Raw genomic sequence first — 11,799 nt, forward strand, 5'->3', positions numbered from 1 at the left:
TCTTTTCAATGCTTCTAATTAAAACTTGAATAATCACACTTGTCACCTGTAAAGGTAGTAAAAAATCAATCATACAATTCACCCCATTGATATACTTGTTTATAAAATGCAAATCTCCTATATATTCAAATGATGTAATCAATAAATTAGGTTATATAAAAGTTCAGTGTCTAATTTTCTATCAAAACAACACTAATTTAGTGATTAATTATTTTGTGAACAGTATTCGTCGAGGAAAAGCCAGAGGAGGCCGGCCCATATAATAGTTTGCTTGGAGGGAGCCGGCTCGGCTCGTAATTTTACCAACTTACCCTTACTTTCACCAAGGAAAGGCCACGTATACCTCAGGAGATATTCGTAAATGCTGCAACGAAACAAAGGCCTTGGTTTGGTTCCGCTGCGATCGATCCCGTCCTCTCATGGCAACCACGTTGCTTAGTTTCAGACGTTCGAGCTCTTTACGTACTCTTCGAAACGATCTAATCCTCCTCAATCCTTCTGGTTTTTGATTCTGAGGTATGTTTTCGTTTCTTCAATCTTTTGAACTTTTAATTCTGAGATAATTAGGGTTTAATTGAAGATTCATTCTCCTTTTAGTTCAAATTCTTATAATTGACTCTGGGTTTTCTCTTAGTATATGATCAGTTCAAATTTGCTACTTAAGCTTGCGAAAAGAGTTCTAATTTTCATAAGTATTAGGCCAATGCAGAGTAGCTGTAATTTAAGTTAATTATACTTTTCGATTCGTCTCTGGGTTTAATGATAAAAGTGATTTAGCTTCTCAAAAAGTGACAATTTGGAGGAAGCACAAATCAATTGGATATATTATCATGAAAATCAATAGTTCATGGAATTTAGTTAAAATAGTTCCGCTTGGCATGCTTGGTTTTAGTTCTTAAGTTAGTCTCAGTATTTAGAATAAGATGTTCTTTGTTTTTATGGATATGAGCATGGTTCTGGCTAAAAGTCATAAGTGAATCAATGTATGCTTAGGAAGCTAAATGTATGCAATGAAGAAACCAAATTAATCACATATAGATTCTTCCTGAGTTAGTTTCCTTTTGCCCTTTTCAAGAGTTGGACTGTGTTAATCAAATCTTTTACTATGATTATTTTCATGTTTAAATTCTACATGAAAAGGCTTACGGCGTTTACTGATGTTTATGTTCCATTGCAGGTGCACCTTCAATTAATTATTTGAGAGCTGAATAATTGTAGCATTTATGTGCTACAGCTTATCATTACTCCACTGTGTATTTTAGTTTTACATAACACTTTCGAGAGCTGAGGGAATGTCAGCACCTGGGAAGTTTGATTATTCTTCCGGTGCGCCTCTATACAGATCTAACTTTGCCGCACAGATGGAAAGATCAAGTAGCTTTCCTGAACGTCCTGTCCCAGCAACTCATCCAAACATGTTGAGGGGCACTTCACCTCTAGCGCAAACCGATGTAACAAATTTCTTCCAGTGTTTGCGTTTTGATCCTAAGGTGGTTGCCGCTGATCACAAGTCTATTCGTCAAGGTGACTTTAAGCGGCATGTTAATTTTGCTCTTGGAATACAAGGAGACGAGACTGCATTGAAAGGGAAGTTAATTCCAGAAGAGATCAAAAGACTAAAGGCTAGTTTGCGCGAAAACAATGTCAAGGCCAGGTAGTTTAACTACCACACAAGATAGTTAGTTGTGTTTGAAGTACTCTTTTGGTTAATTTTTACTCTTTTGGTCGCAGGGAGCGGGTAAAAATTTTCAACGAAGCTTCTTCTGTATTTAACAAGTTTTTCCCAAGTGTTCCTACAAAGAAGAGGTCTCGACCAGAAGGTTTTTCTGGTGATCGCTTGGCATCAGGATCAGGGCTAAGCAAAATGGGCATTCAAGGTCAGATCCTGGCTGGTGGTTTTGAGCTTGACCAGCAAATGTTGGATGAACGACCTAAAAGTGGTGTTCCAAATAAGCGAACACGTACTTCCATGGTAATTCCTGGCAAAACTTGCTTTAATGTATTACCCGTATGGAGTTGTTTTGGTTGATATCTTGTTTCGTCCTTGAACAATATGCTATATTGCACTTCTCTGTCCGCATTTTATGCATGCTTCTGGTTACTGGGAAGGTTGATAGTTTGAACAAGTTTTGGTGAAAAAAATGGATACTGGTAACAAATGGTAGCTTTGGATAAAGTATAGAAACTCGTTACTTGAAGCAATTTGCTACCAGAAGTAGTAATTTTATTTATTTCCAATTGCATGAAAATTGTAAGTGTAGATTTATATTATAGCAGTTGCCTTCCTATATTTAATAGGTTCTCACTTATCATAGTACTGTTATGAACTGAATTTATTTGATATGAATGAAGCTAACTGTTTGAAAATTTTGATAGAAGTTTATAAAATTTGCATTTAATGTTATTTTCTAAATTTAGGTTTCTTACAACAAGTCCATCACTATTGCTTCTGAAAAACCTTAAATCTTTTTATTTTGTTGTGCAGATGGATGTTCGAAGCAATTCTATTGTTCGACAGTCAGCTGCTGCTGTAGACAGAGATAAAGAAATAATGCGGCTGGCTAATCATAATGCAGTTCAGGGTGAAGAACGAACTTCACTTGGTATTGATGGTTGGGAAAAGTCAAAGATGAAGAAAAAACGCTCCTGTATTAAAACGGACTGTCATCCGAACCTGGCTTCAAGTAAAGTGGTTGATGGTTATCGAGACTTGAAGCAGAGCACTCAACAGAAGTCAATGGGTGACTCCCGGACGAGATTGAATGGTGACTCGAACATGTTAAGGTATGACCTGTTGTGTGTACATGATAGCTTTTTGGTGCAGTCAACATACATTGTCCAGTGCTGTTACAGCTATCCTTTTTATTGATTGTTGCCATGTTCTTAGAGGTATGTTCTCCGATTTACTCTGCTTAGATGTACTTAGCTAGCTTCGGTTAATTGCTCTTCACTGTCTCCTTAGTTGCACTATTTTATCTAAACTTATGGAAGTATGTACTGGATTGATGAGTTTTAAGCCATAAAATACTTCTTTATGTTGGAGATGCATGAGTGTGAGGTGTATACTTCCGCCAACAATATCTCCCTTGGTTTTACGTTGACAATTTTACCGGTGATTTTTTTTGACTGAAGAAATGACCTTGATGCAGATGATTTAATCCATTGAAGTGGGGAAGATTATGGTTTCAAGGGTTCAAATTATGCTGGGATCCTTTTATTTGATATAACTGATCACTTTGTTGTGTTTTACTTCTTTATTTTCTCACCTCCTGTCGATCAGCTGGATTCTGTTTACTTCAATGGTTATTCTATATGTTAAAGTCTCCTGTTTAATATTTTTGTAGGCAAGTGGCTGGTAATGGAGCTACTGAATATGGTAGATCTGATAACCTCTCTAAGCAGACAAGCTTGGCTGGGTATTCCCCACTGTCAAGGGGCGATTCTGATCATAATTCTTTGTACCTTGAGAAGAGAGAACGCTCCATAGGTTCAGATAAGGAAAGGGTGAATCTAAGAGCTGTCAACAAGTATGTGTTATATCCGTAGTCACACATTTTGAATCTTTATAATCATTTACATCCATGAATCAGATGGACCTTGATTATAAAATTTCAATTTACCATATCATCTCTCTGATGTTTTAGCTACTATTGTTTCTGCTCATTGTTCTGTGTACTTATTACTCTATTGGGTTCTTTGAAGGTCCAATGTTCACGATGAATTCAATTCCTCAAGTCTGGTTTCAAACACAAAATCAAATGCTTCAGTTCGCGGGCCTAGAACAGGAACAGGACTCCATAACACTCCTCCGTCCCCAAGTGACTGGGATATCTCTGGCTGTACAAATAAGCCTCCACCCGTGTCAGGGGTTACACATCGGAAGCGTATGACATCTAATCGGTCTTCGTCACCACCTGTCACTCAATGGGCCAGTCAGAGACCGCAAAAGATATCCCGTACAGCAAGAAGGACGAGTTTAGTTCCCATTGTTTCTAATAAGGACGAGACCTACTTAGATAATATATCAGATGCTGGTTGTAGTGACACTGGGTTTGAATTCTATAAACGCTCGCCAGCTGCTTCTCCTCAATTGAAAATAAGAGGTGAAAGCAGCTTCTCCACAGCAGCTTTGTCAGAGAGTGAAGAATCTGGTCCCCCTGAGATCAAGTCTAAAGACAAGGGGAAACAGTCTGATGAGGTTGATGGGAAAGCTGCACATAATATTCCTAAAGTGTCTATCCCTGCTTTACAATCAAGGAAAGGTAACAAGCGTGCTTCTGGTGAAGAGATTGGGGATGGTGTGAGAAGGCAAGGAAGGACGGGCCGTGGCGGCTTTTCTTCCACAAGATCTCTCAACCCTGTGGGAGTAGAGAAACTTAAGAATGTTGGAACAACGAAACAGCTTCGCAGTGCAAGAACTATCTTGGACAAGAGTGAAAGGTAGAGATCATTCCTATTTTAACCATAGCCTCTAATATTCTTTCTTATATGTTTGAATTTTTTTGGACTCCATGATGTTTATCTCATAGATTTCTTCGTGAATTCTGTGCAGTAAGGTGGGCCGTCCACCCACTAGGAAACTATCTGATCGCAAGGCTTACAGTCGTCAGAGAGCTACGGCAACAAATGCTTCACCACTAGATTTTCATGGTAAAACAAGTTCAGTTTTAAAAATTTGCTTGCTTGTCTCCTTTATTTATGGATTACTTACGTTTCTTAGCCGGTTCAGATGATGGTCATGAGGAGCTACAAGCGGCTGTTAACTTAGCCGTAAATTTTGGTAAAATATTGTTTATTCGTTCACTTTTAGGTTGTATACTCAACTTTTGTTTCTGGATTGAATTGTCTTGTCATTGATGCAGCTCAGAATTTTCCCAACTCTTTCTGGAAGCAAATGGACCGCTACTTTGGCTTTATATCCGACGATCATATTAACTTTATGAAGCACCAGGTGAAACCTTTTACTTCATTCTCAGATCTTATTGTTAAGGATATTTGACAGATATATCTCTATTGAGTTATAAGTATTTACACCTGACGTCCTGAACTAATACTGTAATAGTCTAGTTGGTTTCTTTCTGGCTTAAGTATAGTTGCTTAGAAATGTGCTACAAGGGAAATTAATGTTTGGATTATACATGGAAATAAGTACCAATAATTTCACTATGCTTGCTCCTTATGATTTATGGTCCCGTATTTATCTGCACCCCATTAATGTAAAGGTAAGGGAATCCCAAAAAAAAGTAAAAAGAAACGGTGTGAAGTGTCTGTTGGACTTGTTAATGGGAGCACCAAGCATGTAAACTTCAACACATTTTAGATGGTTAATAATGGGCTGCTTTTTCATCCATTTTCAGGGAGAACTCTTCTCCATGGGTCCTTCACCTGTGCTGACACCCCCTGACTTTGATAGCCGTGATTTATATCCTGAGGAACTTGCAACTCGCAGTGTCGATTCTAAGGCTTCTCCACTATACCATAGATTGCTATCAGCTTTGATTTCTGAGGACTCGATGAGTGTTAATGAAGATCTCCAAGTTGATGAGTTTGGGGCCATGCATGATCTTGATGACCACTCAGAATTCAGTGTTCTGATGAATAATGGGTTTAGAAACCATGAATGGCTGGAACATGATGAATCAGAGGATGCAATTCTGTTCAAGGGCGTTAATAACTCAGCCTACCACTGCAATGACAAATTTTCAGATCATGCACCCATTGACTTCTCAAACATTCCTTATGATAAATTGGGGATAGATGAAAAGATTCATCTGGAAGCTCAGTCTATTGGAATATCCTTAGAACCAATGGTATGCAGTCTAGTATCATAGTTATTGAGAAACTTGTTACTGCTATATACATTTTTGCTGAAGTTTCTTGATATGATGTTCTTGTGTGTTTCTTACAGCCTAGTATCTCAAACGTAGAGGATGAAGGAATCGTTGACGAAATAAAAAAGTTGGAGGAGGCTATCTGCAAGGAGGTCTCTTTCTCATCAAATACTATAATATTGATTGATTACGGTTTTCTTGTCTGCCTTGCGGGTTTATATAAGTACTTTATGTGGATTCTGACTTCTCATAAGTAACCCTTGTAAAAGGCCAAAAGCAATATTTGTATGTCCCATGTTTACTTTCTCCAGAGAAAAACACCGTTTGATGGTGTCTCTATGTTATTTTCACAGGGTTTTAAGAAGAAAGAGATGGTTGATAGGCTATTAAAGCCTGCCTTAGAGATGAGAGAAACTCAAGAGAAGTATGAATTTTCCCTTACTCTGCGTTTTGTGCTCGCCTTTGTGAATATGGATTATGATCTGATGGTTTTGATCTGTGCTTCTTTCCTTTACATAGGGAGTTAGATCAGCTTGGTTATGATAAACTCATCGAGATGGCATATGAGAAAAGCAAGGTAAACTAATAACTGGCTCCTATCCAGCATTTTTTCTTGCTTCCCTAGCCAAGTCACTTATCTGCTTAACTCCAAGGTTCTTGGTTGATAACTCTGTCTCGTTTCTTGTACAGGCAAGTCGGCGTCATCACACCGTTGCTGGAAAAAACTCCGCTAACAAGATATCAAAGCAGGCTGCATCGGCTTTTGTTAAAAGGACGCTTGAACGATGCCGTCAATTCGAAGAGACGGGCAAAAGCTGCTTCAGTGAGCCTGAAATTAAGGATATGTTCATCGCCAGGTTGGCAACAGCTCCTGCGGACAAGGAGGATAATCCGTCGACTTCAAGTACGATATATTTACTAAAATAACGGCTTCTATTTACATACATATTCGCTCTACTAATTTGAGTCCTTATGCCTTTTCCCCTGACAGCACCCATTGGCTCACAGCCAAGCTCTACTTCGTTGGCACGCGTTGGGCAGAACTTGGAGAACTATGCCAATTGTTCTGATGCTGAAAATGCTTTACGAGAGCAAACGATAGGGAGAGAAGATACAGTTTGTTCCAATAGGGTCAAGAAGAGAGAGTTACTTCTTGATGATGTTGGTATTATTGGGACACAACTCTCAAGTAGTACAAAGGGAAAGAGAAGTGAGAGGGACAGAGATGGGAAAGTTCAGGCTTCATCTAGAAGCGGGACCAATAAGATCGGTCGGCCTTCCCTGTCCAGTACCAATGGTGAAAGAAAACAGAAAGCAAAGCCGAAGCAGGAGACAAATCAGATATCTTCATTTGTTAGGATTCCGGAGCAACCCAAAGCACCATTACCTAACTCAAATGAAGCAAACGGTGAGTATGATAATTTGGAGGCACTGGAGGATACAGAGCCCATTCTAGACTTTTCTCAGCTACAAATACCAGATGGCTTAGGAGGTCCAGAGTTTGATGCACAACCAGGTGATATTAGCTCATGGTTTAACATGGACGAGGAAGAAGATTTCGATATCTTGGAGCTTGGAGTGCCAATGGATGATCTTGCAGGGCTGAATATAAAGTTTTGAGGTTACATCTCACTCTTACTCCATCTATATCTGTATAGTCTTGTTGGTTATACTAGTTTACAACTAAAGAAAACCATAAAGGTAGAAGAAAAGTTTTGCTTCCTTGAATGAGATTAGGTCATATAGATTCTTCATCTTCTTAGGGCTTCGTTTTCTTCTTCTTATAACTCTGTTGTAGTGATATATACAAATATATATATGGTCTTTTTCTTCTTTGCTCTTTGGTTTTTCTGTTGTTTTCATAACCTCAGGACCATTTTACCTTCTCTGTACATAATACATTTTGTGCTCCTTACTAAAATTCAGTTTCTCTTTCCATTAAGAAAGGTCACTCTATATACTTTATAGCCCTTTGCCCTTTGCCATCAAATTTTGTTATGTACGTTTTGAACCTCATTGCCCTTATCAGAAGGAATGTATTTCCTTGAAGCAAAATGCCATTTACATATTTAAGTAAATGTAATGAGATCATTGATCCTTAGACACGACCTTTACTTTCTAACCAACACTTGTTCATTATAAGTCTACTCGAATAAAAAGTCACCACTTCAGAACTGTTTCAATGTTTTACCATAATGAGAATGCAAAACTTGGTACAGACAATAATACTAAATCACAATGGCAAAAATTTGACTGTTGCTTGCCTCAAGAATGGGATTCAATCTTTAGCCACAAGTTTCACGTACTTGCCATAAACTGTGAATCTGGAGCTCGAGTTCACCTGAAAGAAAGAAAACAGCAAAAATCAAATCTCTAGTGAAAATTATTCTAAAGGAAGAAAGAGATTCATTAAACAGGCAGAATGAGATTGACTAACCTTTAGCTCTATTTCCTCACTAACGTCGGATTTGTCTCGAGTAATGCCTGAATCCACAAGAGATTCCAGAACGAGCTTCTTCAGTTTCTTCATCTTCAAAGTTTTATCTTCCTTCTGTATCAAATACAGATTCATAGATGTGTTTCATATCCCAATAATACTGCAAGTAGTCAACGAGAGAGAATCAGTAAGTTGATAGAGATACGTACAGATTTCAAAGCTGATGTGATCAACTTCTTCCAATTGATTTTCTTCTCATGATCCTGCTGCTTCTTCGCTTTCTTCACTTCATTTCCTTTTCCTTCAGTTTGAACTACCTCTCCCTTGTTCTCCGTATCAACTAAAGTGTCGTCAAGCTTTCTCTTTTTCTCAACATGCAAGACAACTGAATCCTCTTTCTTCTCTTCCGTAAAACCATTAGAAGCATTCTCTGTAGCATCCACCACCACAGGGTTTGCAGATCCCTGTTGTTTAGCATGGAAGCTTTTTGCTTTTCCTCGGTGTTTCTTCCCTTCAGCATGGGCAAGCAAAGTCTGCTGGCTAGTAGCACTTGTGTTACATAAGCTGCAACCAGACATAGATAAATCACTACTCAGCAACAACATGTACTAATCAAATCTAATAACTCACACCAACAACAACACATTCTTTACAAAACAAATCTACATAAACCCTATAGAACCCAAAGAATGTAAAAAATCCTTAACTCAGAGATATAAGGTAGAAAGAAGATGAGTACCTACAAAACCATGGATACCGATTGGATAAGCCAACCTTAATATCAAAGTCAGGCTGTTGCTTCGAGCCGTCCTTTGGCTTTGCAGGTGTGCCCTTTGACTGACCTTTTGGACCATACTTCTCCTAAACACACAAGAAAAAAAAATGAAGCATAAACATTTCTTCAATCTCTTTATTACAAAGACATAGGCTAAAGACCTAAAAAAAAAACTAAGCCAACTTGTTGTTAAAAGTACTTACAGCTTCGGTAATGCACTGGTTATGTCCTTGTACGCTATCTTGCCCAAACGTTTCTCCACAGTCGATGCACGATAACTATATGATTATTAGCAACAACAAAAAAGCGAAGAGATTTAACAGAAGAATCAAAATCAATCAAATCAATCATCAAAGAGAGATTAAGAAAAGAAAGATGGAGGAGAGACCCTTGAGGCACGGCACGTCTTGAAGTGAGGCGGGAGCTTTGGCTTCTTCAGACTCGCTCCACAGTCCTCGCATTGAAACCAAACCATCCTTCTTCCTCCTTCCGATTTTATCGTCCGTCAAATCAAAATCGGATAATGGGTTTAAGGTAAGCCACCTGTGTACAAAAATTAGGGTTTTAAACATATAAATGAAGAAGAAGGGATGCTTGTTTTTATCGAAGTTGTCAAACAACGCGCTGTTTGGAACTTTAAAAACGACATGGTTTGTTAGTTTCTAAAGGTGTGACGGCCTGATTTTCTTCAGAGGGCTGGCAGATTGTTTTAAATGAGCCCTATTGCATTTGTAGTTGTGTTGTTGATAGCTCATCCAACTATAGCTGCGTCGGTTAGGGAAATTGGGAGCTAGAATAGCTTAGGATTTTCTGGAGAGGTTTATTCGCAATGTACGCAGTTTGTTTGCATTCAACAGGCACAAAGCTGTCTTCATAAAATATATTGCCAACAAGTGCAGAGCAATATGCCCATCAACTCAACATATTGAATCAGTCTCTTTCCTTATTCTCCTGTCATTTTTTTGCTGGAACAAAAGTTCCTGTCCAAACCAGAGCCTCAACAACAGCTTACTGTCGTTGCTGCTTTTTAGAATCCAACCATTTGACATTTGTTTGGTGTTTTTTTTTTCTTTTTTCTTTTTTTTTTAAATCGAAATGGACATCATTACAATTACACACAAAGCTAAGAATTGAGCATGATTAAGTACAACCATAAGTTTAGTAGCTTTGACTCATCGGCCACACAGCCAAGTTGAGTTGTGCGCACAACTCCGGAGCCTTTCATCATCACCACCTCACCAAGTTAATCCGGGAGCTCCCTCTCACATCCCACTCTCCTCTTAGCTGAAGCAATTGCAGTCTCTTAAGCTCATATAAGACAAGAACACCATACCTACAGAAGTTGGATTTGAGGTACCAGCGACTTCAATGTCTTGAATGATTCATAACCTGCACAATAAGGAATGAGCAACGCCACCTCCATTTATCAAGGATAAACATCGATGCTGGGATGCGTTACCCAATCATAAGGAGCCATCATCGAGATACACGAATCGGAGACAAACCGACCTCTCAAACTCCAACGCCAAATGCCCATCTCCGAGAATCGAAAAAGGGTCCATGATGTGACAGTTAAACGCAACTCTGGTAGCAAAACATAGAAGCTGAAGAACCCTAAGGTAGGGAGGATCACTTTAGCTGGGTGTTGGATATGATCCGAGAAGGCAAACGGCACTTCTGGAACTGAGATGGATTGAAAGGATCGTCAAGAGATGCGGAATGACTCTTGATATACCCACGATCTAAGGCTAACCACCAAAGAAAGAATGAATGTGTTGGCTAACCACCAAACAACACACAAAGATGAATTGGTTGACCACCAAATCAACAAGCCGGTTCACGCCAATGAACTAGCTAAAGAACTCTCTCTCTCACTCAGAGAAAAAACAAAATAAACAACCAAAACTGAACTTCTTTTATTCATCAAAGGAACTACATATTTATAGTGGTTTGTAGTCAAAGACAATTAAAGAAAATGTGGGAAAACAATGCATAAAAAATACAAATTTGACCAGATCTGAATTAATGAGTCAAAGACTCAGTCTTCCATGCAGATTGGTCAAAGATGGCCCTTCAGATAATGTTCAGGTTCATCCGAACCAGATGGATGCACGGGGTAACGATAAAGACGCTTGCGGGACTGTCCGGATGGTCCGCCGGATGAGAATGCATGTCCGTTTTTGGTTTCTTCACCACCCAAGTCAAGTCTGGCATGATCCACGTCAAGTCTGGCATGATCCAAGTCAAGTCTGGCATGATCCTCATCAAGTCTGGCATGATCCACGTCAAGTCTGGCATGATCCAAGTCAAGTCTGGCATGATCCTCATCAAGTCTGGCATGATCCACGTCAAGTCTGGCATGATCCAAGTCAAGTCTGGCATGATCCTCATCAAGTCTGGCATGATCCACGTCAAGTCTGGCATGATCCAAGTCAAGTCTGGCATGATCCTCATCAAGTCTGGCATGATCCACGTCAAGTCTGGCATGATCCAAGTCAAGTCTGGCATGATCCTCATCAAGTCTGGCATGATCCACGTCAAGTCTGGCATGATCCAAGTCAAGTCTGGCATGATCCTCATCAAGTCTGGCATGATCCACGTCAAGTCTGGCATGATCCAAGTCAAGTCTGGCATGATCCTCATCAAGTCTGGCATGATCCACGTCAAGTCTGGCATGATCCAAGTCAAGTCTGGTACGGTGAAAAACATGAACCTCGGTTGAAATGTTCAGAACGTCCTGAACTCCATGCTGAGCT

General features: G+C 39.3%; 2 protein-coding genes across 4 annotated transcripts; one reads left to right on the forward strand and one right to left on the reverse strand.

The window, feature by feature from the left end:
- The first annotated feature begins 361 nt into the window (after positions 1-361).
- LOC106306266 lies at positions 362-7,789 on the forward strand. 2 transcript variants are annotated; one of them, XM_013742824.1, is made up of 15 exons: positions 362-516; positions 1,178-1,654; positions 1,732-1,972; positions 2,486-2,784; positions 3,345-3,527; positions 3,703-4,440; positions 4,553-4,650; positions 4,721-4,780; positions 4,863-4,951; positions 5,358-5,810; positions 5,909-5,983; positions 6,185-6,255; positions 6,351-6,408; positions 6,522-6,735; positions 6,823-7,789. In XM_013742824.1, exons 2-15 carry the CDS (start codon positions 1,293-1,295, stop codon positions 7,449-7,451), a joined length of 3,570 nt encoding a protein of 1,189 aa, XP_013598278.1. In that variant the 5' UTR covers positions 362-516; positions 1,178-1,292; the 3' UTR covers positions 7,452-7,789. The 2 variants fall into 2 exon arrangements, with proteins under 2 accessions (XP_013598278.1, XP_013598279.1); XM_013742825.1 differs by having other exon boundaries at positions 4,730-4,780.
- A 298-nt stretch (positions 7,790-8,087) lies between these two features.
- LOC106303827 (UBP1-associated proteins 1C) lies at positions 8,088-9,613 on the reverse strand. 2 transcript variants are annotated; one of them, XM_013740160.1, is made up of 6 exons: positions 9,432-9,613; positions 9,247-9,321; positions 9,008-9,129; positions 8,478-8,832; positions 8,269-8,379; positions 8,088-8,172 (listed from the first exon to the last, which is right to left on the reverse strand). In XM_013740160.1, exons 1-6 carry the CDS (start codon positions 9,516-9,518, stop codon positions 8,110-8,112), a joined length of 813 nt encoding a protein of 270 aa, XP_013595614.1. In that variant the 5' UTR covers positions 9,519-9,613; the 3' UTR covers positions 8,088-8,109. The 2 variants fall into 2 exon arrangements, with proteins under 2 accessions (XP_013595614.1, XP_013595612.1); XM_013740158.1 differs by having other exon boundaries at positions 8,269-8,382.
- Positions 9,614-11,799: the final 2,186 nt, after the last annotated feature.

The sequence above is a fragment of the Brassica oleracea genome, chromosome C7 (genome assembly GCF_000695525.1).
Source record: "Brassica oleracea var. oleracea cultivar TO1000 chromosome C7, BOL, whole genome shotgun sequence".
In the NCBI taxonomy this organism is placed as follows: domain Eukaryota; kingdom Viridiplantae; phylum Streptophyta; class Magnoliopsida; order Brassicales; family Brassicaceae; genus Brassica; species Brassica oleracea.

Excerpts from the sequence above, each read along its gene's own strand:
- LOC106303827 (XM_013740158.1), bottom strand. The coding sequence starts at position 9,518 with ATGGTTTGGTTTCAATGCGAGGACTGTGGAGCGAGTCTGAAGAAGCCA. Across the intron at positions 9,322-9,431 it reads AGACGTGCCGTGCCTCAAGG|TTATCGTGCATCGACTGTGG; the intron begins GTCTCTCCTCCA and ends ATAATCATATAG. Across the intron at positions 8,383-8,477 it reads TCACATCAGCTTTGAAATCT|AAGGAAGATAAAACTTTGAA; the intron begins GTACGTATCTCT and ends TATTTGATACAG.
- LOC106306266 (XM_013742824.1), top strand. The coding sequence starts at position 1,293 with ATGTCAGCACCTGGGAAGTTTGATTATTCTTCCGGTGCGCCTCTATAC. Across the intron at positions 2,785-3,344 it reads GGTGACTCGAACATGTTAAG|GCAAGTGGCTGGTAATGGAG; the intron begins GTATGACCTGTT and ends ATATTTTTGTAG. Across the intron at positions 6,409-6,521 it reads TGGCATATGAGAAAAGCAAG|GCAAGTCGGCGTCATCACAC; the intron begins GTAAACTAATAA and ends TTTCTTGTACAG.